This window comes from Carettochelys insculpta, chromosome 1 (genome assembly GCF_033958435.1).
Source record: "Carettochelys insculpta isolate YL-2023 chromosome 1, ASM3395843v1, whole genome shotgun sequence".
Lineage (NCBI taxonomy): Eukaryota > Metazoa > Chordata > Testudines > Carettochelyidae > Carettochelys > Carettochelys insculpta.
The window spans coordinates 280,470,202-280,495,219 of NC_134137.1; the positions used below are offsets into that span (position 1 = coordinate 280,470,202).

A 25,018-nucleotide genomic window follows, 5' to 3' on the forward strand; every position below is an offset into this window, starting at 1 on the left:
AAAAGTGGGTCAAATTGCAAGAAGCTTTGTGGACATGTTATACAAATTCTCAATAATCGAGGTTAAATATTTAAAATGTATTAAATATCAAATTTAGCTGGCAGTGTAGACGCAGCCCCAGAGCAGGTGCCATTTATTGCAATGATAGCCAGTCCATCTGGTCCAAGAGAGTTGGCAACACAGGCGCAGGCCCAGGAGGGAGGCACAACACAGCAGGAGTGCTCCGGCTGGGGAGAAGGGGCACTTTCAAGGGAAAGTACCGCTTCTCTCCAGCTGTGCGGCTGCTCCCGTCCTCCAGCCCTACAAACAGGGGACCTGGGCACTGAGCCCTGAGGGGGTTACCTGGGGGAGGAGAACTGAGGAAGACTGAATGACTTGCCACTTGCTGCACGGGCTGTCCAGGGCAAGCAAGTCACTTGCCCCCAGGGCACGGGGGGGGGGGGGGGGAGCAGCCAGTTTTGGTTGGCCATATTCCTGCCGGTTTCCATCACAAGCCATCACCTTGAAACTTACGGACCTGCAGCCCCAGGCCCGGGCGTGGGTGGCAGAGCTGGCGAATGAGCCCAGTCCCAACCCAGGGCTTGCGCCGCCATCCCACCCGGTCTCTCCACACGGCAGGCTCGAGCGCTCCCGCGCTGGCCCGAGCTCGGGGCCGGGCTGCCCCAGACCCGCTGGGGGCCGGACCCGAGACGCTGCTCCCTGCAAGGCCTTCGGGTGCGAAGTGCCGCCAGACCGTTCAGCTCCCGGCCCCGCTGCGAGGTGGGGGACGAAGCAGCCGAAGTCGAGCGCAGACCCCCCACCGCGACTCAGCACCTCCCCCAACATGGCGGCAGCAGGACAGATAACAAGCCTGGAGCTGGGCTCCGCCCCTTCCTTTATTGGTTGTCCCGATAGCCGCCGGACGGCTCTCTGTCTCCATAGCAACCAGCTCTCAGTCCCCACGCTCCCGCGATCCGGCTCGTCTTATCGCGAGAGGAGATCGCGAGCAGTGGGCGGGCTTTTAGACGTCTGCTCCGACCGGCTAGCGAAGCGGGGCTGGCGGGAGCAGGTGGGGGTTGCTAGCTTAGGTAGAAGGTTTCCGGCCCGGAAGTGACGTAGGGAAAGTAATAATCGGACAGGTAGTGGCGACAGGTGGATGCAGGTACCTAGCTCGAGCCAGCTGTTTCCGGTGAGTGACTAGCCCCTCCCCTACCCCAGCGCTGCCAGCCCTAGGGGGGCGCATTCCTCGGGGGTGGGGGGCAGCTGAGGCGCACCCCTAACTCCCTGATGCCCGGATCTCCCCCTATCTCTGGTGTCCCCTCCGGAGTTGCTCCCGCCAATGCTACCCCCACGCCAGTCTGGGCCCCGATCCTCACCTGCTGTGTCCTCTCACCCTAAACAGCAGCGAGAGATCCACCACCTACTGGGACCCCTCCATCGTCCCTGCCAAGCAGCCACCAGCCTTACTTGGCCCCTGACAGGTCACTGCTCTGCACAGGCGCCTTCTCCCGGACCCACCCCCAGGGCGCAGAGCGCAGACAGGCTTCCTGCATCCAACTATCTATCTAGGCATCCTTCAGTCTGCGTAGACTATGGATCGCGCCCTTCGTAACTCCATTTAAGATAATCATTTGCAGCATTGACTCTGACTGTGGAGGCCCACACGAGAGTGACAGTCTTTGCTACATCTGCTGCGTACGTAGTGGGTGTATGGCAGGTCCTTGTTGTCCTTTCTATGGGCTCGCTTCTTCTCTGCCAGCTGTCTGATCTTCATCTTGCCCTTCTGAAGGCCCTTGCGTAGTTCCTGCTTCCAGCTGCTGCAGTCATCTGCCAGCTCTTCCCAACTATCTGGGTTGATGTCTACCTCCTTGAGGTCCCTCTGACAGACGTCTTAATAGCGCAAGTGGGGGCGTCCAGGAGGTCTTTTGCCAGAGGCTAGCTTGCCGTACAGGATGTCTTTTGGGATCCTTCCATCATTCATCCTGTGGAAGTGGCCAAGCTGGCGGAGCTGCCGCTGCCTGAGGAGGGTGTGCATGGTTGGAATTCCAGCTTACTCGAGGAGGGCGGTGTTGGGCACTCTGTCCTTCCATGATATCCCAAGAATGCGGCTGAGGCAGCGCAAGTGGAAGACATTCAGCCTCTTTTCCTGGTGGGCGTACAAGGTCCAAGACTCGCTGCCGTAGAAGAGGGTGCTGAGGATGCGGACTCTGTAGATTTGCATTTTGGTGTGAGTGTACAGCACACTCTCTTGCTAAGACTGAACAGAGCTGTGGCTGCTTTTCCAATCCTCCTGTTTAGCTCAGTCTCCAGCGACAGGGTGTCAGTGATGGTGGACCCGAGGTAAGTTAAACTCGTGGACAACCTCTAGCGTGTAATTGTCAGTGCTGATTGATGGAGGTTCAGCAATGTCCTGACCAAGTACGTTTGTCTTCTCTAGCCTGATGGTAAGCCCAAAGTCCTTGCATGCTTTGGAGAACTGATCCAGCAGTTTTTGAAGCTGGCTTTCTATGTGTGTCACTACAGCAGCGTCGTCTGCAAACAGCATGTCTCTAATGAGCACTTTCTGCACCTTAGACTTAGCCTTCAGCCTTGCAAGATTAAGCAGTTTCCTGTCAGATCTTGTGTGCTAAAAGATGTCCGCTGTTGAGGATCCAAAGGCAAGCTTCAGGAGGAGTGCGAAGAAGATCCCAAACAATGTTGGAGCAAGGACGCATCCTTGTTTGATGCCACTCCTGATGCTGAAGGCATCCGATGATGTGCCGTCATATTGGATGGTTCCTCTTGTGTCTTCGTGGAAAGACTGGATGATCTTGAGTAGCCGTGGTGGACAGCCTGTCTTGTGGAGCAATTTAAACAGTCTATCCCTACTGACCGAGTTGAAAGCCTTGGTCAGGTCGATGAAAGCGACATAGAATGGCTTCCTCTGCTCCCTGCATTTCTCCTGCAGCTGCCTCAGGGAGAAGATCATGTCAATGGTAGATCTCTTGGCGTGGAATCCGCACTGGAATTCAGGATACACCCTCTCAGTGAGCTTCTGGAGCCTGCCGAGGATGACACAAGTGAACAATTTACCAGTGATACTTAGGAGGGAGATTCCACGGTAATTGTTGCAGTCACTTCTGTCTCCTTTGTTCTTATACAAGGTTACAATGTTGGCGTCCCACATATCCTGTGGAACCTCACCCTCTCTCCAGCACAGGCACAGCAGCTCATGTAGGGGTTCCAGGAGTGTGCCCAAGGCACACTTGATTACCTCTGGTGGTAGACTATCCTGGTCTGGGGCCTTTCCTACTGCAGTGCTGTCAATAGCTTTCTTCAGTTTGACCACAGTTGGTTCCTGGTCCAGCTCGTCCATGACTGACAGGAGCTCAATGGCGTTGAGGGCTGTATCAACCACAATGTTCTCACATGAGTACAGCTCAGAGTAGTGCTCGACCCATTGCTCCATCTGTTTGGCTTTGTCAGTGATGACTTCACCAGATTTGGATTTCAGAGGTGCCGTCTTGTTCTGGATGGATCCCATTGCCTTCTTTATGCCCTCGTACATTCCCCTGAGATTACCAGAGTCAGCACAGGTCTGGATACTGCTGCATAACTTAAGCCAGTAGTTGTTGGCACAGCGCCTGGCTGTCTGCTGTACTATTTTTCTGGCTACTCTGAGTGCTTGCTGGGTACTCTGACTCAGTGAGTGTTTATACTCCAGAAGTGCAGTGCACTTCTTTTCGATGACTGAAATCATCTCCTCGGAGTTAGCTTTGAACCAGTCGTTTGTGTTTCCAGCTCTTCTTCCGAACACTGGCAAGGCCATATTGTAGATTGTGTCCCTCAGATGCTGCCATCTGGATGTCGCATCAGCACCCTCAGGGCTGCTGCGCAGATTCTTCTCAAGGGTTTCTCTGAACATTTCATCTTTTTCTGAGTTTGCCGTCTTTCTGGCATCAATGTGTGGCCTTCCAGTTGGTTTAGAATGGTGCAGCTTCTTGGGTCTCAGCTTGAGCTTGGAGCAGACTAGCGAATGATCTGACACTATGGTAGCTGCATGTCAGGAGGATGTTTTTGAGGTTGTTGCGTCTGGTGATGACCAAATCTAATTGGTGCCAGTGTTTCGAGTGTGGGTGTCTCCATGACACTGTGCTGTGGCTTGTTTCAGAAAAATGTGTTTGTGATGCACAGATTGTGGTACGTGCAAAGTTCGAGGAGACGCTGTCTGTTGTCATTCATTTTTCCCACACTGAAGTGACCTAGGCAAGAGGGCCATGAGTCACGATCGGCACCAGTTCTTGCACTGAAGTCACCCAAAAGGTATGATTGTTCACGAGCAGGTATTTGCTGTATGGCAGCACTGAGCTTGTCATAGAACTTGTCCTTTGGTTCTGGTATGGCATTCAGGGTTGGAGCGTAAGCGCTGATCAGGTGGACGGGACTGGCGCAGGTTTGAAGTTTGACCTGAAAGAGTCTTTCTGATCCACCTGTGGCTAGTTCCACCATTTGAAGAAGGGTGTTTCTGATGGCAAAGCCAACCCTGTGCTCCCTGGGTTCCTCTTGGGCTTTGCCCTGCCAGAAAAAGGTGTAGTCCTTTTCCTTTAGGGATCCCGAAGCTGCGAGTCGCATCTCCTGCAAAGTGGTGATGTCAGCTTGGAGCTTCTTCAGTTCCTCGTTGATGACAGTGGTCTTTCGGGTGTCGCTGATGTCCTGAAGATCTTCAGTCAAACCGGTCAACATGTCCATACATTCCAACAAGCAAGCTTGAAACTTTGATTTCCTTTTCTTAATAATTTTCTTGTTGGTTTGTCTGGTGCTCATTTCAGTCACTTGTCAAGTTTGGAAACCTTAAGCCTCGTGCACCCAGCGAGGCAAGTGAACTGTGGCGAGACAGTACCCTACTGGCTGGGGAATGCCCAGCTTAAGGTGGGCAGTGACTGTCCAATGAGATACGATGATCTCTCCCACCGTCGGAAGCAACCCCTGGTGCTCATTCTCTACGCCAATTGAGCAAGAGCTTATAATCAGTATCTGTTGCCTCCCATGTTGGTTCAATGCTGTTAAGCGATGCTGGAGTACCTCTCCAGGCGCGAGCCTGGGCAATTTTTATGGAGACCCTGGGCTGCCCAGACACCAGCTGCCCCACCACCCTCAGCTTTACTGTTATAGTCCAAAGGAAAGGATAACCTCTACATTTGGTACCAGCTCAGCTGCAGGAGTTGCCGGGACAGTGCCAGAAGTTGACACAGAACCACCTTAGGACTCCCCTCCGGATTTTCTGTCAGGGTTTACTCCCTTAGCCTTACTCCTTCCCAGGATAACCCACAAGGCAGTGGGGTGTCTTCCTCCGCCTTCACAGTAGTTGTCGATTTGCAGCACCACACCTCCTGGTCCGCCGTTGAGACTGCACATTAGAAGGGAGAAGGAACAAGTCCCTCCATAAGGTCGGTATGTGAAGCAGACCAGACCCCCCTCACTGTGTTTTGCCTGTGAGCTGACACAGTTGCCCAGGGGATGGCGTCACTGTAATGCACAACAGCTGCTAGGAGCCAACAGTGAGAGTTGAGTGGTGGGTGAGGACAAGTGCTTCCGTCCGCCTGAAAAGGCGCAGCTGCCGGAGAGTCAAAGGTACCACCTCTACCCCAGACACCCCCATATCCCCCCAGCCCCTCCAACAGAGAGATGGAAACTAGGAGACTTGAAGCTTGGCACAAACCCAAAGACCAACTGCTCTGCAGCTGCTGTGACAGAGAGCTGTTTGCTACACTCTTGTCTGAAATATGAGGGAGCAGGAGAAAGATGCTTCCTCAGACCATCATAAATGGGAAGACTTTCCATGAAAAAGCAGTAGGGAGAACTGTGTTTAGCCCCCTGGAGGAAGGAGGCAGAGAACAGCAAGAGGCATATTAACTTGCCACGGGATCAAGAAGAAACTGAAATAGTAAATGGATGAAGGGAGTAAGATCCCAGATAGCTAAGCAGATACAACAGAGAATCGGCTTTCACAATGAAATGTGTTCTGTCCTAAGCATTGCAGTACTTATATAGCTGGTGAAACAAAAAAGCACCATTATCCATATCCCCAGGGGTCTGAAATATCTTCTTTCCCCAAGCAGCTCCATCCCCAATTGGAAGAGGGAGCAAAGGGGCTGACAGAAGGCACGGGTTGATTTTTCAGCTTTAGCACCTGAGCACTGATGAATTGAGATAATTAAATTAATTAGGCTTTGTTCTTTTTTTCTCTTTGCAGGCATTTTGATGTAAACAGAGCTTCAGTTCAAAAGGCTCCTGTCAGCCAGAGCAATGTTTGGAGACTTGGATTATGACATTGAGGAGGATAAACTGTGAGTGCTTCACTTCCCTTTCCTGACAACTGACAATCACTAAGGGTGCGTCTACACTTGCATTCCTCTTTTGAAAGAGGCATGCAAATGAGGCATGTTGAAAATGCAAACGAGAAATAAATTTGCATATTCAGCACCTCGTTTGCATAATCTTATTTCAAAAGAGCTTCTTTCGAAAGAAGAAAACCAGTGTAGACACTGATTTTTTGAAAGTAAACCCATCTTCGAAAGCATCCTTCTTCCCTTTATTTAATGGGAGGAAGAATTCTTTTGAAGATGGAGTTTACTTTCGAAAGGGCAGTGTCTACACTGGCTTTCTTCTTTCGAAAGAAGCTTTTTCAAAATAAGATTACGCAAATGAGGTGCCAAATGCGCAAATTTATACCTCATTTGCATTTTCAATGTACCGCATTTGCATGCCTCTTTCAAAAGAGGAATGCAAGTGTAGATGCACCCAATGAGTATGCCTACACTGCAGTGGGAAAGCTGCAGTAGTACAGATACATACTACAGTGACAGAACAGTTAGCTCCTGGTGCGGGAGGGATAGTTCAGTAGTTTGATCATGGGCCTGCTAAACCCAGAGTTGTGAGCTCAGTGCTTGAGTGGGCCATTTAGGGATCTAGGGTAAATAGGTTAAAAAGAGTCTATCAGGGATGGTGATAGGTCCTGCTGTGAGTGCAGGGGCCTGGACTCAATGACCTGTGGAGGTCTCTTCCAGCTCTGTGAGATAAGTATAGGTATTTATCACTGTAGTAAATCCATCTCTTAAAGAAATAGTAGCTAAGGTTGATGGAAGAATTCTTCTGTCAGCCTAACGCCAGTGGGGAATAGGTCAACCTAACTGTATTCCACAGGACTTGAAATTTTACCTAACTCTGAGCAGTAAAGCTACCTCAACCTAATTTGTAAGTATAGATAATACTGAAGGAGCTGCAACCAGGAGCTGATCAAAGCAGGCAGAGTTGCTCACTACGGCCATGTCTACACTAGCCAAAAACTTCGAAATGGCCATGCAAATGGCCATTTTGAAGTTTACTAATGAAGCGCTGAAATACATATTCAGCGCCTCATTAGCATGCAGGCGGCCGCAGCACTTCGAAATTGATGCGGCTCGCCGCCGTGCGGCTCGTCCAGACGGGGCTCCTTTTCGAAAGGACCCCGCCTACTTCGAAGTCCCCTTATTCCCATCTGCTCATAGGAATAAGGGGACTTCGAAGTAGGCAGGGTCCTTTCGAAAAGGAGCCCCGTCTGGGTGAGCCGCACAGCGGCGAGCCGCGTCAATTTCGAAGTGCCGCGGCCGCCCACATGCTAATGAGGCGCTGAATATGTATTTCAGCGCTTCATTAGTAAACTTCGAAATGGCCATTTGCATGGCCATTTCGAAGTTTTTGGCTAGTGTAGACATGGCCTGCTAGTGATATGTGTTGCAGATCTTCTCTATTCCTTACGTACATTCTGCAAAAGGTAGTTTGGGAGTTCTCTTTCTCCATACCTAGTGACAGGACGACAGGGGAGCTTTGTTTTGACCCCAACATTGGATTTGCTCAGTGAACTACTTCCATCAAATGTATAATCCTTAGCTTCTTGTTCAATTTATTTATTTCAAGTAAAGATATCTAAATAATCTTTTGCCACTTTGGTCTGGAAGGCTAAACAGCAGCATTAATATGATTAATTCAGATGGGAAGGATTTGGCATATTTACACGTTATACATTTTAGCTTTTGCATGTAGATACCGCTCTACCAACCTGCATCCGTTATCGTTTTTCTCTCTGTATTGATCTAGCGGGATCCCCACCGTTCCTGGAACAGTAACCTTGAAGAAGGACTCTCAGAATCTGATTGGGATCAGCATTGGGGGAGGAGCTCAGTATTGTCCCTGTCTCTATATTGTTCAGGTGGGTAGTCACGGAAGAGACAATTATTAAAAATGTCCTTGTGAAAAACGTTAAGCTTGACAGAAGGAAACAGAAGGTGGAATGGAGAGCTTTACATCTTCTCCTTTCGTCAGAATGTGAAGCATATTCTTTCTTTTCCAGACAATGGAAATTTCTCCCACTATCTGGGAATAATTCTGGAAGAATTGGGTTAAGGCTCCTGAATTCATACATCTGCCTGAGAATCAGAAGAGTCTTGGGAGCATATTAAAATTCAGTGGGGTCAGAGAGGGGAATGCCTAGATATGTGATGTACTAGACCAGTGGTGTACATTTACACCTGGGACTACGTTCGAGGTCTTCTGGGGGTACATTAACTCATCTACATATTTGCCTAGTTTTAAAACAGGCTACATAAAAAGCACCAGTAAAGTCAGTACAAACTAAAATTTCATACAGACAATGACTTGTTTATACATCTCAATATGGTATACACTGGAATGTAAGTATAAAATTTTTATATTCCAATTGATTTATTATATAGTAAATATGACTGAAAAATTGCTTATGTTCTCATGGTGTGGCTCTGATACACTTGTATTTTTACGTTTGATTTTGTAAGCAAACAGTTTTAAGTGAGGTAAAACTTGGAGGTACACAAAACAAATCAAACTCTTGAAAGGGGTGTAATAGTCTGGAAAGGCTGAGAACGACTGCACGAAATTTCAAGAAATCCTGACCTACTTGATGCACAAAGTAGGGGTGATGGGTAGAAAGTAGATGCACAAAGTAGAAGGAACCAGGTGCTCCGCTCTCCTCAGATACATATCGGATGTCCAAGGGTTATGAGTTGGGAAGGGAAGAGAAATAGAAGTTTCCCCATAAAGAAGACTAATTGCACTCCTTTCTGGCTCCATATTTCCTCTACTCTTCCTCTTTTCTCTCAGGTGTTTGATAACACTCCGGCAGCTCTAGATGGAACTGTGGCGGCTGGTGATGAAATCACAGGAGTGAATGGGAAGTCAGTCAAAGGGAAAACCAAAGTGGAGGTGGCCAAAATGATACAGGTGGTAAAGGTAAGGAATAGGAAAGGTCCTGGGTCACAGATTATGAACTTCTCACCCTTCAGTAGAGAGGGGCCCTGCTGCTCAGTTTTGGAACAACAGCTCTCGCTTTGCTATTTCACCCAGGGAGAAGTAACAATTCACTACAACAAACTCCAGGCTGACCCAAAGCAGGGCAAGTCATTGGATATTGGTAAGACATGTTGGTTTCTCTCTCTCCTTTGATATGCAGGATAAGTGGTGGGTGGTGAGACAATTCCAGCCAAAATCAACATGAAACTTTGTTTCAGAATTTGCTATTATTTTGTCTCCTTTAAATGGACACAAGCTAAAACTGTTTTTCTCTAACAGTCAAATCCTGTGTTACTAACAATACTTGACAATTTAAATTAACTTTATCCCTCTTGCCCTTGCTTGCTTTCTTCATTGTGTTCAGTTTGGACAGTGAAACTCAAATAGTCACTTTCATACTGTCTTTCCTTCAGTTGGCCCATGCCAGTGTGTTTTGATTTATGACTGTCACCAAATGAAATGAATGGGTTTAAAATTAACAAAAGGAAGGTTTTCTTCAGGCAGTGCATGGTGGGTCTGCAGAACTCCCTGCCAGAGGAGGTTGTGAAAGTCAGAACTTAACAGGGTTCAAAAAAGCACTAGATAAATTCATGGAGGTTAGGTCCATCAACGGCTATTAGACAGGATGGGTAAGAACAGTGTCCCTCGCCTCTGTTTGTCAGAAGCTGGAAATGGATGACAGGGGAGGGATCACTTGATGATCACCTGTTCTGTTCACTCCCTCTGGGGCATCTGGCATTGGCCACTGTTGGAATACAGGATACTGGGCTAGATGGACCTTTGGTCTGACTCATTATGGCTGTTCTTATAACAGTGGATGGAAAGATTTCATCCAAAACTTTTTTCTTCAATTAATTTATTTTAGAGAACTATTATGGCATTTCTCTCCCTATTGGGTTTTGTAATTTTTTTTTAAAACAAAACCTACATTTTGAATTTAATCTGTGTCCCCTTTAAACATGACCACATTTCCAGAATTCTGTAAGCTCTGAAAAGGGCATATAGTAAAGTGCAAACCCTCTTATTTATTTATTCACGTTTGCTTTTGTTTTCATTCTTCCCTGTCAGTGAAGATGCTGACAAAAGGAAATTCAAACAAGAGCAACCAAAAATGCACAGGGGCTGACAAATGGATTTCTGGGGAAAAATAAGAGCAAGGGGCCTGATCTTTCAGAAGTGCTAAGTATCCACAGCTTCAGCTGACATCACTGGGAACTGCAGGTTGAGTGTGTCTCGTCTGTCACCCTCAGGACCTGACCAGTTCAGAACGAGAGAATTTGCCAGACAATGGGAGGTCAATATTTTCTAGTACATTACCCACGCTCCCACTGCTTACTGGGGTCTTAAAAGACATTTACGGGTAAATTACAGCTAAATAACAGCACAGGACACTGAGAGCCAGCACTGGTGTCTGGAAACAAACTTTATGGGACCACAGGAAACTTGGCCACACCCATGATAAGTGGTCATCTGGCTAACTAAAATCATGCTGGATTCTGAATGTTGACGGGTGGGAGTGTTCTGAATTAGAAAGGTTCGGTCCGTACACATACTCAGCACTTCTGAAAATCAGTCCCTAGATACATGTAGAGTAGTCATAGGATTACAAAAAGCACATAGAACAACAAGAAGTCCTGTGGCACCTTATAGACTAACGGATATTTTGGAGCGTGAGCTTTCGTGGGCAAAGACCCGCTTCAGCAGATGCATCTGATGAAGTGGGTCTTTGCCCACGAAAGCTTATGCTCCAAATTATCTGTTAGTCTATAAGGTGCCACAGGACTTCTTGTTGTTCTCGAAGCTACAGGCTAACCCAGCTACCTCTCTGACACAAAAAGCACATAATTATCTTCAGCTACCTGAAGGGTATGATCCCCAAACGTAGAGGCACTGTTAAGGATTGTACATAGACTTTTAATTAAGTCATGAAATAAAAGTAACCAAAAGGAACATTTTGACTGAGCGCTCAATCCCAGTTGCCTTACTTACATGCTATTAGGCAAACTTCATTGGAATGAATGATTTGAGTAAAATAAGATATGGTCTGGAAAGACAGGACATATTTCTTATGGTGAGCTCTATTAAGCTGTGTCTTCCAAAGGAAACTGTGAAAGCCCTGATTCCTGGGATGTATAGGACTTTAATAGATAAGTATTGTAAGGAAAATGCCTTCACTGGCCCTGATTCAGATCTTCCCTGCATCTAAACTGTGTTTGGTATCTGAAACTCGAAAGTTTTGTTACCTGTTTTCTTTGTGACTTTACAAACTATACCCTGATCCTGACGTTTGACTCTTTGCGGGGTTGGGAGTGTAGTTTTGAAGAAAGTGAAGCACCGATTGGTGGAGAACATGAGCTCGGGTACAGCAGATGCCTTGGGACTGAGCCGAGCCATCCTCTGCAATGGTAAGCAGCTATACAGAAAGGTACCTTCCCAGTTAAGCTGATATCCAGTAATGCTATGGGTGGCAGTGTTTGTTCAGCTGGAGCCCAGTGGTACTGTGGGGGCAAGAGGCCTGACTAAAACAGGCACCTTTCCTGATACTTGCACAAGAGACAGTCTCACATACTTGGATTGCATTACAGTGAGAAATTCCTGATTGTTTTGACTGCATGTCAGTGTAACCTCGCAGCATTTTGTTGCAGCAATGCAACAATTGTTTTGCAAGGTCAAAATAGTTATACCAACAATTAATAGCCCTTGTATCTGCTAGTATCCTTTCCATCATTTCTTTAATTGTATTCTGACTACAGACATTTGTTTCAATGTGTCATGTCACACCTTACAGTAGTGCTGTCAGAAACACTCTGCGTGCGAGCATCCCATGTGCATAATAGACCTGAATTCAAAAAAGTTGCCATGGCTGAATGGATCAATCCCTCATAATGGTGTCCATCACACCCTGAAAATGCAAACAAAAAGTTTCTTCTGCAGTCTGAAATGGATATGGCCACTCTGTACTTCCTGCGCTAAACTGCAGCATAATGTGCTGTTATATTGCTGCCACCTGCCACCCTGCATGTAGTTTTGTTCCAGTGGTGAATTAAGTGAATCTTTCACGTGTTTTAAGAATGGCTAAAATTATTGTGAGATTGGGGCTGTAGGTCGTATTTTAGACCTGGTTACAAGGATAAGGAAAACAGCTTTTTCAATTACATATAGCCCAGACTTGAACTTCTGTTAGTCAGGGAGTTTGTGGCTGTCCAGATGCTCAATCTTGATTCCCAAATAATAACTTATGTCAGGCACTGAGGGGTATGTGCATAAAAGGTGTTATATTCCTGTGTGTCAGGCATTTCTTCTTGTATGACCTCTTCTGTCCTACTATAGAGGTAGGGTAAGGGTGAACCTGGGCATTGCTTGTGATACTTATTCCACTTTCTGCTTTGGGGGTGCAGTAATTGTAGTTACCCCTTCCCACCTTCTAATTTGTCATAGTTACTTTAACACAAACTCTGGGTTCTGCCTTCTTATTCATTCCTGTTGTAAGCTGAACAACCCCCTTCTCTGGGAAATGTGCCATGTCACTGTGTGTCATGATTGCCTGTGACATAGTGTTGCTGGGGCTGTTTAAATGGTAGCAGGGTGCATAGCACACATCATAATGTTGAAAATCAGGGTCCCCCCCAGTGAATGTAAAATAGTGGGGTGAGCCCAGTTATACAACCCTGAATCCTGCTGGGGTTTATTTTTAAAGGTTTATCTTTTGGTTAAAGAGCCAGACTTTTGAGGAGGGTGGGAAGAGGGTGTTTGCACACAGTCATGTAAAATAAATGTCCTCTCCTTTCAGCCAGTCACATCCCTACGTACTCCTGGACTTCAGCATCATAACTGCCTGTTCTGTGGTTCTTTGTTCCCCCTCTAGATGGATTAGTGAAGAGGCTGGAGGAGCTGGAGAGGACTGCAGAGCTGTACAAAGGTAAATCATCTCTTCTGTTAAGACATCTGGATTGGGACTGAAGGACAAAGAATATATGCTGTGTCAGTGGAGTGACTGGTGTTTTCTTTCCCTCTTTCCCCTCCACAGGCATGACAGAGCACACCAAGAGTCTCCTTAGAGCTTTCTTTGAACTCTCCCAGACACACAGAGGTAAACAGAATGAAGGGAATTCAGACCTCAAATTTGTAGCAGGCTCATCACCCTGTGGTCAGGAAGTTGATGTCTTTGATATTGTCAGGCCTCAGAAGCATCAGGCCTAGTACTGGACCCATGACCTGCAATGAAAGCTAGTTTCTGTAGGAATGAGTGAGGAAGTGGTGCATTTCCTTCTAAATTAGTTCAGAATCAATTCTCTACAGGGGGTTAATGGGCACTGTGTTGCCACAGATCTCATCTTTCAGGTGAGATACAAGGTCTTTAAGGAACCTATGGCATCCTGCAGGAAGAGGGCTGTTACACTGTTCTGGGATGTGCAGGTGTCTTTCCAAATAAACCTTTTGTCCACTGATATGGATTTTTTCTTCTTTGCTCAGCATTTGGAGATGTTTTCTCAGTCATTGGTGTGCGGGAACCACAGCCAGCTGCAAGTGAAGCCTTTGTAAAATTTGCAGATGCCCATCGCAGCATTGAGAAATTTGGAATCCGCCTACTGAAAACTATCAAACCGGTAAGGAATCAAAGCACAAAAGAGGGGATGGGAGGGGTCAATGTACAGGAGAAGACGGGAGAGGAGACCAGAAATGGAGGAGTCTGTCTTTGTAGGTACGGTCTTGAAATAACACTGTGGAAACTTTCTTTGAAGGAACTGTCTAGAGCAGTGTTTCTCAACCAAGGTCTTCCAGGGGGTACATAAACTCATCTAGGTATTTGCCTAGTTTTACAACAGGCTACATAAAAAACACTCATAAAGTCAGTACATTCTAAAAGTTCATTCAGACAGTGGCTATGTCTACACTAGCCCAAAACTTTGAAATGGCCATGCAAATGGCCATTTTGAAGTTTACTAATGAAGCGCTGAAATACGTATTCAGTGCCTCATTAGCATGCCGGCAGCCATGGCACTTCGAAATTGGTGCAGCTTGCCACCGCGTGGCTCATCCAGACAGGGCTCCTTTTTGAAAGGACCCCGGCAACTTCGAAATCCCCTTATTCCCATCCGTTGTTAGAAATAAGGGGATTTTGAAGTTGCCGGGGTCCTTTCAAAAAGGAGGCCCGTCTGGACGAGCCATGCGGTGGCAAGCTGCGTCAATTTCAAAGTGCCGTGTCTGCCGGCATTCTAATGAGGCACTGAATATGCATTTCAGCGCTTCATTAGTAAACTTCGAAATGGCCATTTGCATGGCCATTTCGAAGTTTTGGGCTAAAGTAGACACAGCCAGTGACTTGTTTCTGCTGCTTCCTATGCCTTACGCTGAAGAGTAAGTGCAATATTTCTATTCCAATTCATTTATTTAATGATAAGATGACAGAAGGTCAGCCAGTAACAGAGAGAGAGCCATGCTAGTCTATATACTATCAAAAGAAAAAAGCAGTCTAGTAGCACTTTAAAGACTAACACAATAGCTTATTAGGTGATGAGCTTTCGTGGGACAGGCCCACTTCTTCAGATCATAGCCATACCAGAACAGACTCAATATTTAAGTCACAGAGAAGCCAGTTTTCAGTAGTAGACTTCTGTGTTATTTTAGCATGTTTTTATAAGTAAGTAAAATTTATGTGAAGTGTAACTTGGTATGCAAAACAAATCTGACTCCTGAAAAGGGTACAGTGATCTGGAAAGGTTGAATGGCACTTGTTTCAAGATCTCAGATTATCTTTAGACCATGTTTGTCAACCAGTGGTACATATACCCTTAGGGGTACTGGAGAAAAGTCTGGGGGTATTTACAATTTTTTTAAAGGGGGTACTTTATAAAAAAGGTTGAGAAATACTGGTCCACACAGTTAAGACACAGTAGAAGTTGTAAATGTACCTGTAGTTTGCAAAGTTATTTGAACATGGTTGTTCAGATTTCTCGCTCTGGCCATCCCCATCTAGACTGTCACACTTGCACATACACATTCCAGTCTGCTTATCCTCCCCTTGGAGACTCCATGTCTGTTAATAACATACTTCATGTACACAGTCTCTTCCATCCTCGAGCTCTCTGCAAAGACTGTCAATAAAGAAGACAAGTGGTACCCCCATGCTGGGGACTTCTCTGACGTGGACGCCCGCCCTTCTGTCAACAAGACGGATTTAGCGAGCTCATAGCACGCAGGCCAAGTCGTCCTTTTAGCTCCTTTTAATGCCCCTCTTCTTTCTGAGTCCTGTCACTTTTCTGACTTGTTTTCTGTGCAGATGCTGACTGACCTGAACACGTACCTGAATAAAGCCATTCCTGACACACGACTGACCATCAAAAAATACCTGGATGTCAAGTTTGAGTACTTGGTGAGCTGTTCTCTCCTCTGACCTTCTCTTTAACAAAAATCTGGGAGAAATGAGGTTTCATTGAATCAGAGCAAATGGACAAAGAAAAGAGCTATTCCTTCACATGTACTCAATTTCCTGGTCAGGATATTCCATACCTTTATAGTCTCTTCCACTTTTTCTGGTCTCCAAGACCTAAGAGACATGATTCAGCTATTTCCCTTGAAAGGCTATTCTTCAGCGTATTAGACCTTACAGTTAATATACATTTCCCAATAGCTCCGTTGTTAAATTTAACATCCCTATTTGTAAGGGAGCTCCCACACAATTTGTTCTCTTGGAATCTCCTAAACACTTCCAAGCGTTAATACCCTTCAGATAACTCGTAGATGGCCATTATTTAGCCAAGCTAGACAATTGACAGTCTTTCCTGTTGTAGCCTGATTTGTAGATTACTAGCAGATCAAGTGTTGCTTGGGTTCTTAAGGGCTGGTCTTTATTGCAGGAAGTGGGGTGGTTGGAAAATAAAAGGAAAATGGACATGCGTTATTTAAATGACTATATTTTTAAAAAAAATGTTCTTTTATGAGGTTAAGTTTAATTTCAGATTTCTTATAGAAAGGATTGTTAAAATTTGTCTAATTTTTTAGAGTTTTTTTTTTAAATGGGAATTCCATCAAGTGTATTTTTCTCTTCATCCCTATAAACTCTCACCATCCACTGTATTTTAACAAAACAGGTCTGTAGTCGGTTTGTTTTCCAGTAACATTTTCTTCTAGAATCAGGGCAGGAGGGGGAGCTGAATGAGGGAATGGAGGGTTCAGGAGGTGGGGGGATCGGCTGCCAGCCGCTCCCCAGGGTGGTGGGAGGGAGGGAGGGCAAGCCACCCTTGAGCACTCCCTAGGCCTGACTTTCAGGGATGGGGTCTATGTAGGCCTCCTGCTGGCACTCCCTGGGCCTGACCTGGTGGTGGAGGGCTGTGTGGCTGTACAGGCCTCCTGCTGGGGCTTTCCAGGCCTGACCCAGTGTGGGGGGTAGCTGTGCAGACCAGATGGAGGCTCCTTGGGCTGGCATTGGCACAGCAGAGGCTGCACTGGCCAGCTGGAGGCTCACCAGGGCAAGCTAGGGTGGTAGGGGCTGCCACGTCCGGTAGCCAGCAACAGCCAGAGCCCTGCCCCACTCTAGTCATTGACAGAATTACTGCCTCACTACCAGACCTCTCCCTTTCCAGTTTATTTGAAACAATCAAATTCCAGGCACTTCCCATTGTCCTGGCACAACCAAACCCTGATCTTGCTTTAAGTTATGATAAGAGGGAGCTGCCTACCAAATTTGGTGTTCCTAGCTCTTAATGCATAGGAGGAGTTCTCGAACAAACGGACTCACGGATGGATAGACAGGCAGATGAACACTTCTAATGCATATAGATAGAGGAATAAGAGTGTCCAGTTATTACTTTAAGGGTAGACAAGTGTTTTGTCCTGGGATCAGGTCCAGTAGTCTATTGCTGAGAACCTCAATGAGCACAGGTGCAACACTCTCTGTAGGAACATTTTATATTTACAAATAATTCATTAACGCATTAGCAAAATGGCACACGTTCTCATTCTGCCAGGTACAAAGAGATAATACAGAAAGTACATTTGAATATTCAGACTTACACTGTTCCTTGCAGAACAACCTGCAAAGTGAGCCGTTATCTTCCTCATCACTGTCACCTTCCCCATCTTCACCAGAGGGCATCATTCTGGCCCCTCCCAAGGGCTACATCTTTCTCTTTCCTTCTGCTTCTAGGGTGCCACTTTTATAATAAGTTACACCAACGTTACCGTGTCTAATACATATTCATGAGGGGTTTCTTCCCTCTTCCTTATTTGTATTCCCTCCCCTTACCAATACTAAGGTGCCCTTTTTTGCAAGGTAGTATATTTAGAGTTTCGCCCCATTATCACATGCATCAGTTCATTGCCATGGCCCTCTTGGCATCAGATGTTCTGTCCGAAAGGTATTAGCTCATATTTCTATGGTTGGCTGATGTCTTTATGGACAGAACTCCCCTCTGCATTCTACTTCCTGTTCCCCAAAATGTGTGGGTTACCTAAGATTATCTGTGACAAAGTTTGTAGATCTCAAGCCCCATGGTAATTGCTGAAGCCAGTGTCTTATGGGATATAAGCCTGTAGGTTCCCTGAATTACTGCTGAATACAACAAAGCAGAATGTAATATAAAACAGTGAATATAACTGGGGTAAGCCCACTGTCCTACACTGTTAAATCATTGTTTCCAGCCCTTTTGTCATTTCATGGCTTTTTTATTTATCCTCTGCTAGTGTCTTTTTGGTAATACCCCAAACTGTACACACCACAGGTCTTTTTAATAGAGTGTAAGTTCTTTAGGGAGGGACAGAATCTTCCTGTATGTCTATCCAGGGGTCAGGACACTTTGAGTGCGACTGTAGTGTAAATTACAAACCCCTTCTGCCCTGCCTGCATCCTAGGAGGGGCATGCTCACCCTCTTTTCCCTTTCCCTAGATGGGGTTCATTCTCCAAGTGAGACACTGCATCTAGTCCAGCTGTGCTTCTCCCAGTGTCCATGGCCCCATCATTTGAGATGGTCTTGAGAAGCTGGGACCTCCCCCTTGCACTTTTGATTGCTAGAAAACTGTGTAACACGCTGCTCTGTGAGGAGATGACTTGTTTAACCCTTGGTATGTCTGTTCTTAACCCTTCCTTTGTAGTCTTACTGCCTGAAAGTGAAGGAGATGGATGATGAGGAATACACCTGCATTGTGAGTACTGAGGCTGCATCAATAAGGATTGCAGGTTGTATTTTTATAGCATTTTGTCCTCTCCCATATGCGACTACGGAAACACATGTGCATGCACACAGCCATACATGTTCCTAGGCCCCTACATTCTACTCGTTAAAGTTTTCAAACGGGAAGGTCTTTCAGTGGTATGCAGAAAATATAACTGATACCTTTTATGGAACACATCCCATCGCAAACCTTTGGAATCCATCGTCATCTCTGTTGCATGCTCGTAGAATTCGGGTCTGTCCTGCTCTCCTAGTAATACTAGTATGTGTTAAGGATTATTGTACAGGGTTATCCTAATGGATTCCATTTGAGTTTAATGTACAGTTTCTTAAATCCTGTATTAGCTCTTCTGCATCCCACATGCATGCACATTTTTTAAGTTGCGTTTGTAGCTGTGTAAAAAAAAAATTTGATTTCATGAGACTCTCTTCTAGTGACAATGTACATAAAAATATACATGGTTGTATTGGATGATTTCTAAAATTCCAGCAAAATCCTCAAACAAATAATTCCTAGCAACGAATCTAGCTTTGTGAATCTTCAAAGTTCAAATCTTAATCCTTACCTACATCTTATAAGTTAAATAAAGATGCGTTCTGTTTGACTCTGCTTCCCTAAATATAAAAAGGGCGGGGTGTGTGTGTGGACTTGTCCAAAGTCAGAGACAGAGTCCATATCAGAGCCAAGATTAAATTTCTGGATTCTGGGGCATCCAGAGGACCAGGCAATGCTGCCTCCTTATTAATAAAACTGAGTGACCCATCACAAAATGATGGTGATACACACGTTGCGAAGTGGAAGAGGAAAATCTCCCCCGGTCCAGCAGGGAGCTGTTGCTGGGCTTTGGCACCTATGAAGGAAGAGTACCTTCCAGACCCACAGACACAAACAAGCATGTGGCTGCGGCTACACTGCATTCCGCTTTCGGAAGCAAAATGCAAGTAAACGAGATCAAAAATGCAAATTAAGTGTGGCTTTACATATCATAGGCCTCATTTGCATATTCTCATATAATCTCGCTTGCAGAAGAGCTTTTGCTGGAAGGAAAAACAGCCATGTGGACAGGGTTTCTTCAACAACAAACCCCGTTTTCGAAGAACTCTTCCTATTTTGTTTAAGGAAGAAGGGTTCTTTCAAAAATGGGGTTTGTTTTCGAAGGAACCCCGTCTACATGGCTCTTCTTGCTTCTGGAAAAGGCTGTTCTGGAAGTGAGAGAGCGTGAGAATATGCAAACGAGGAACCAGATATGTAAATCCACATCTCATTTGCATTTTTTGATCTCACTTGTTTGCATTCCGCTTCCAAAAGTGGGATGCACGGTAGCCGCAGCCTGTGTGTAAGGAGGAAGCAGTGTCTGGTGTGCTCCATGCTGACAGACCTCATCGCTTTTCTCTCAGAAATGTGCTGTGAGACAGTCAGTAGATCCAGCCTTACTGACTTACCATGCCGCAGCTAGAGGTAGGCAATGCAGGCCCCTGGGTAGACTTGCCCTCTATTTTTCAACGGTTTTTGTGTGTTAGAAAAGAAATCTGATGCTTGGTTGTGAGGCAGTAAGTGAGAGGCGACGCCTGCAGGAAGGCAGCTCTCACATACAGGCCTAAGTGTACCTTTCTCACCTGCGTTTGCTGAAGCTCCTGCTTGCACGTACATGAGTTAAGCCCTTGGCACCAGTCTTGCTGGGTACTGGTGCCTATGTCAATAGCTCAGCTCAGAAATCCAGTGCCCATCTGTTCTCACTGTTTGAAAGGGACTGTAAGTCTCATCCTCTTGTTTTATGGTAATGCTCATAGCCTCATCCCTGCTATCTATCGTGACTTTAGCCTTTCAAGTGGTTACTTTACCAGTAGGTTCGGCTGCCCAGAACTCTGGACTCCAGCTTGTAGCTTGCCGAGGACTAGCTGTACGTTTTTAGTCATCTGGTAGTTCCTACACTGCGTTTCAATGTCCCAAGACAGCTGCAGCAAGATCACATGGTGATGGGAGGTTCAGGAGATCACATCAGCAAAGAAGCTGTGTGTGAAGCCTCTGGCACTGTGGACTTTCTGGGAGTCTCTATAGTGGAATGGTGTTGTTGGCAGGCACTGGGCGAGCCCCTCTACAGGGTCAGCACTGGGAACTATGAGTACCGCCTGGTCCTCCGTTGCCGCCAGGAAGCACGCACACGCTTTGCCAGGATGAGGAAGGATGTGCTGGAGAAGATTGAACTGCTGGACCAGAAACATGGTGAGTGTCACTGCCCTCCTGAATGGCCCATATGGGTTTAATCCAGGCAGGGGCTCTAGCTCCTTGGTCCATCATTGTATCCCCAAAACCCTTGGAGCCAGCATCTCACTGAGCTCTTGCAGTCTGGTTCCCTTGTCCTTGTGGACTCGTCTGTTAGAGTGCCTGGGAGATACAGGGCCGGATTAAGAAAGAGCCTGGCTAAGGGGGCTCCACAAAAAGATTTACGGGTCACCAAAAGTGCAGATCTTTTTTGAGGCCTCTTTAGCCCAGGTGCCTGGGTGGCAGCCACTAAAGCCCCCGTGGGCTGCGTTCTGGGCTGGCTGTGCCTGGTGGGGGCAGGGCCAGGGTGGGGGTAATGTAAGATGTAGCTCCACACACTGCTGTTCTGCCTCTCCTGGCTGGACTCACATCGCCTGGCAATTGGAGCTAATGGGAGTTGCAGGGGGCGGGGCCTGCTGATGAGCGCAGGGCCGCACAAAGGTATCTGTTCCCCTACCACTACTACCACAAGGTTAACGCTCCAGCCCCCTCCCATACCCTAACTCCCACCCAGACCCTGTACCCCCAACTTAACCTTCCCTGAGGCACCCCCCACCCCCCTCCAGTACAAACCCTTTGGCCCCATCCTGCACCCCCAACACCTCATTCTTAGCCCCATTCTAGAGCCTGCACCCTCAGTCGGGAGTCCTCACCCCCTCCGGCATCCACCCTTCTGTCTCAACCTGTAGCCCCCCTCCCACACATTGAACCCCTCTGTTTTGGCCCTGCCCCAGGGCCTAGGGGGCCCCACAAAATCTAATAGTGCGGGCCCCCAGAGGAGTTAGCTGTGCTCAGAGCATGAATGAATAGGAGCATTTGGCTAATCTCAAGGAGGGAGGCTTGGTAGCAGCCTGAGGGTGGAGGGAAGAGAGTTACCCCTTCTGTGGGTTCTGAAAACCCTGGGTAGCAGGTTAATTGCAGTAAGCTTGATCACATCCTGGTGTACGCGCACCTCTTGAACCCAGGGTACCAAGGGGTGTGGGCGCGGTGGCTGGTCAGTGAACAAGCAAGAGTGCCTGTGAGAGGGAGAACGTTTCTACCGTATTCCCCATTGACACCCTCCAAAACCTTCTCTTTTGCAGTGCAGGACATCGTGTTCCAGCTCCAACGCTTTGTTTCCACCATGTCCAAGTACTACGACGACTGCTACGCTGTGCTCCGGGGCGCGGACGTCTTTCCCATCGAGGTGGACCTAGCGCGCACCACTCTGAGCTACGGTCAGAAGGAGGTCTTCTCAGATGGGGCGGAGGAGGAGGAGGAAGCAGGAGAACAAGAGGCCAGCAGGAAGGAGGAGGCAAATGGCGAAAAACTTATTGATGATGCCTGAGTGTGAGGACACAGTGGGTGGGAGAGATGCTAGAGACTGATAAAATCTGTTTCACGTGGTGGTTCGTCCTCAGTGGTTTTCTGTCTAGGCTCAGCCGGGGATTCCTCTTCTGCGTCGGCTGGGGGCAGTCAAGATGACTTGGGCACAAAGTTTGCTCTCTTTTCAGCCTCCCCACTCTCCTTTCCTCCCTCTTTGCCTGGTTGGCTTTCCCCAGCGTTCCAGTGCCCGTCTCTGAGGCTGAGGGAGAGGGGGTTACTGTGGGGAGCCCTTTGAGGAATTCCCTTCCTCCCCGCCTCTGATTCAATATGCGGAGGGGACCCTTCTGAGTGGGAAGGACATGTCCCCCCTTTTCTGCTGCTTAAAAAAAGCCCCTGAAGAGAGATGACTATAGATGGCAAGAACAGCTCCCTGCGATCTGTCCTTGCTAGGTGGAAAAAGCTGGTCAGCAGATCCACTTGCTCTACTGCTGACTATCCTGAGACCAGGGGGTTTCACCTCACAACTCTCCCATTTCAAATGCTGTTTACAATTTTGCTGCCCCTTTTTGCTTCTCGGTAGGTGTCAGGATGCAAGAGGAATCTGCCCCCGTGCACCTCCTTTGGCTACTGTTTCCTATGGAAGAGAAAGAAACAAAGCAACCTGATGTGTAGAACTAGTGGTAGATGTAAACAGGTCATCGACCAACAAGGGAATGAGGAGAGCCTCTAAGAAAAGGACCGTCTGGAGCCCTTCCCCTGTCTAGCATCAACCCGTCTTTAGAAAGAGAAGGGAACTGGCCTTTTTCTCAGTGAGGAACCATCTTCATTTGTACAGGGCCAAAAGCAGAACCTTCTACTGGTCAAAGGGAGGAGGTTTGTGAAATTGATGCTGATTCAGGGACTCTGGTCCCTGTAGTTTTCATGGTCATTTCCCATTTTGCTCCTGCGTGACCTTAACCAGATTTTGTCCTTGAGGATGCACAGCTTGCCAAGTGCGCCTGCCCACTATCCCCCATGCATAGGTGCCAAGAGGTGTGATCATTACCAAAGTGTGAGGAGGTGCTCTGGCCTTATAGTAGAGCACACGCTGGACAGACTTGGGTGGGGAAGGGAAAACGGTCCCTGCAGACACACGATGTAAGGATCGTGAAATATTAAATCACCCACTCTCACCCCACAGCAATCCTGGCTGCTCTATGACCAGGCAGTTTCCCATTTCATACTACCTTGCAGCAGAAAGCCCAGCTGGAACTCTTAGCTAAGGCCTGTTACTCCCAGCATCAGGCAGAGGGAAAATCAGGGAAAGTAAGCATTCCTTCTGACCCTCTGCCCGTTCTTGTAGAGTTCCAGTTCCATGTAGTGCTTTCCTGTTTGTGACAGAGACCCTTGGGTCCTTGCCAGTGAGAGAGGTGATTAAGGGCATTAACTTATGATTTATATGTTTTCTACTTGTTTCTGGAGTCTGTCATTATCTTCTCTGTGGGTGCCGCAAGGCCAGCTGGGGTGTGGCTCCTCTGGAGGATTGGAATGGACCTTTAGTACACGGATGGATGTCTCAAATAAAGAAAAATAGAATATTCTGTTTTCCTTTTTTGTGATCTGTTCACTCCTGTTCATCCCTCTGTTTTGGACCCGAGGTGGGACATGAACGTTGTGCGTAGGCTATGGTCCGGTTGTCTTACAGTGGATAATAGCTCCTTGCATGACATTATGGTAGTCATCTCTGCAACTTGTTTTGCAAATGTAAAGTGTGATGTGTGTGTATGTGTATATATAGGGCTATATACATAGGGGTCTCCTAGGTTCCTAGGTGTGCTATGGTTTAGCTCAGAGGGTAAACACATCCCTGTAGAATACAGTATTCTACCTCAGTCTGGGCGTGCCATAGCCATTGCTATTTCAGTGCTAACTTCTAGCCACAAACTTAGCTGGTACATCGCACATCTGAGCTGACAGCAAGTCCTGACCTTCTTGTAGAGAGAGGCTCCTTGCCCTGTCAGACATGTAGGGTAGCTGATAGGAATGGAAGATGCCAGTGGTGGAGTTTGATGGAGATCCAGCAAACCACATCTCACCCTCTCTGGCTACACCATCTCTCCATGAGCTCTGTTTGAGTTCGGAAGGGTAGAGGGCCGACTGGTTGGCATCCCAGTAGGAATGACACAATGCAGTGCGATGGCGCCAACTTTCCTTTTCAAAAGCAGCCCTCCTGCTTTGTCCTGCAGCGGGGTCCTGGAGTCCAGATGGTCGCTGGTGGAATGGAAGTTGGACAGGAGCGAACTCAGTAATTAAGGAACTGGAGGGACCGAGTGTGTGTAGGAAGAGTCTGCTGGAGAAGCATTATGGAGTGCCGGGCAGGGCCTGAGCTATGGTAAGCTGTGTTCGGTGCAGTTTGGAAGGGGGAGCAGCAAAGGTGGCTTTACACCACCTTCATAGCTGCTGGCAATGGGGGAAAACACTCTGCATCTGGGAGTTAGCACAGCCTGATACCTGCTTTAAGTTGCCCATACAACAAACTGCTTATATCCTCCCACTGCTCCCCAAGTGCTGTATTCCTGGGCCAGGTTCTGATGCATAGGCCAGTATAAAGTAGCTCTGCAGCCTGCTGAGTTGCTATTACAAAAGAATCCCCAGCTCCAGCTTTGTGCGGTCTACCTCAGGGGGCAGAATCCGGCAGAGGGGTGGTGGACTTAAACTCCAGGGGCTGAAACTGGGCGAAGGAAATGATTACAAGATAACCTACCAAACCCAAATTTGGTGAGGCACAGCAGGAGGTTGCAGTCCAGCTGCTACTGCCCAAGCCACCAAATCACAAGTGGCATTGATTGCTGCAGCAAGGTCGGGTTTAGAAGAGCAACAAGACTTGAATGAGCAGGGGAGTGGGAACCTGCCACCAGGATGTAGCCCTTTCATCCCACTGGATTGTGGGAATCATTTGCTGCCAGAAAGATCTATTTA

General features: G+C 47.2%; 1 protein-coding gene across 2 annotated transcripts; it reads left to right on the top strand.

The window, feature by feature from the left end:
* The first annotated feature begins 1,030 nt into the window (after positions 1-1,030).
* On the top strand, positions 1,031-22,140 carry PICK1 (protein interacting with PRKCA 1). 2 transcript variants are annotated; one of them, XM_074983897.1, is made up of 13 exons: positions 1,031-1,168; positions 6,212-6,305; positions 8,095-8,206; positions 9,133-9,261; positions 9,376-9,442; positions 11,637-11,726; positions 13,187-13,240; positions 13,349-13,411; positions 13,795-13,928; positions 15,602-15,694; positions 18,413-18,463; positions 20,572-20,716; positions 21,838-22,140. In XM_074983897.1, exons 2-13 carry the CDS (start codon positions 6,265-6,267, stop codon positions 22,080-22,082), a joined length of 1,224 nt encoding a protein of 407 aa, XP_074839998.1. In that variant the 5' UTR covers positions 1,031-1,168; positions 6,212-6,264; the 3' UTR covers positions 22,083-22,140. The 2 variants fall into 2 exon arrangements, with proteins under 2 accessions (XP_074839998.1, XP_074839999.1); XM_074983898.1 differs by having other exon boundaries at positions 21,843-22,140.
* Positions 22,141-25,018: the final 2,878 nt, after the last annotated feature.

Excerpts from the sequence above, each read along its gene's own strand:
- PICK1 (XM_074983897.1), top strand. The coding sequence starts at position 6,265 with ATGTTTGGAGACTTGGATTATGACATTGAGGAGGATAAACT. Across the intron at positions 6,306-8,094 it reads GACATTGAGGAGGATAAACT|CGGGATCCCCACCGTTCCTG; the intron begins GTGAGTGCTTCA and ends GTATTGATCTAG. Across the intron at positions 13,241-13,348 it reads GACTGCAGAGCTGTACAAAG|GCATGACAGAGCACACCAAG; the intron begins GTAAATCATCTC and ends TCCCCTCCACAG.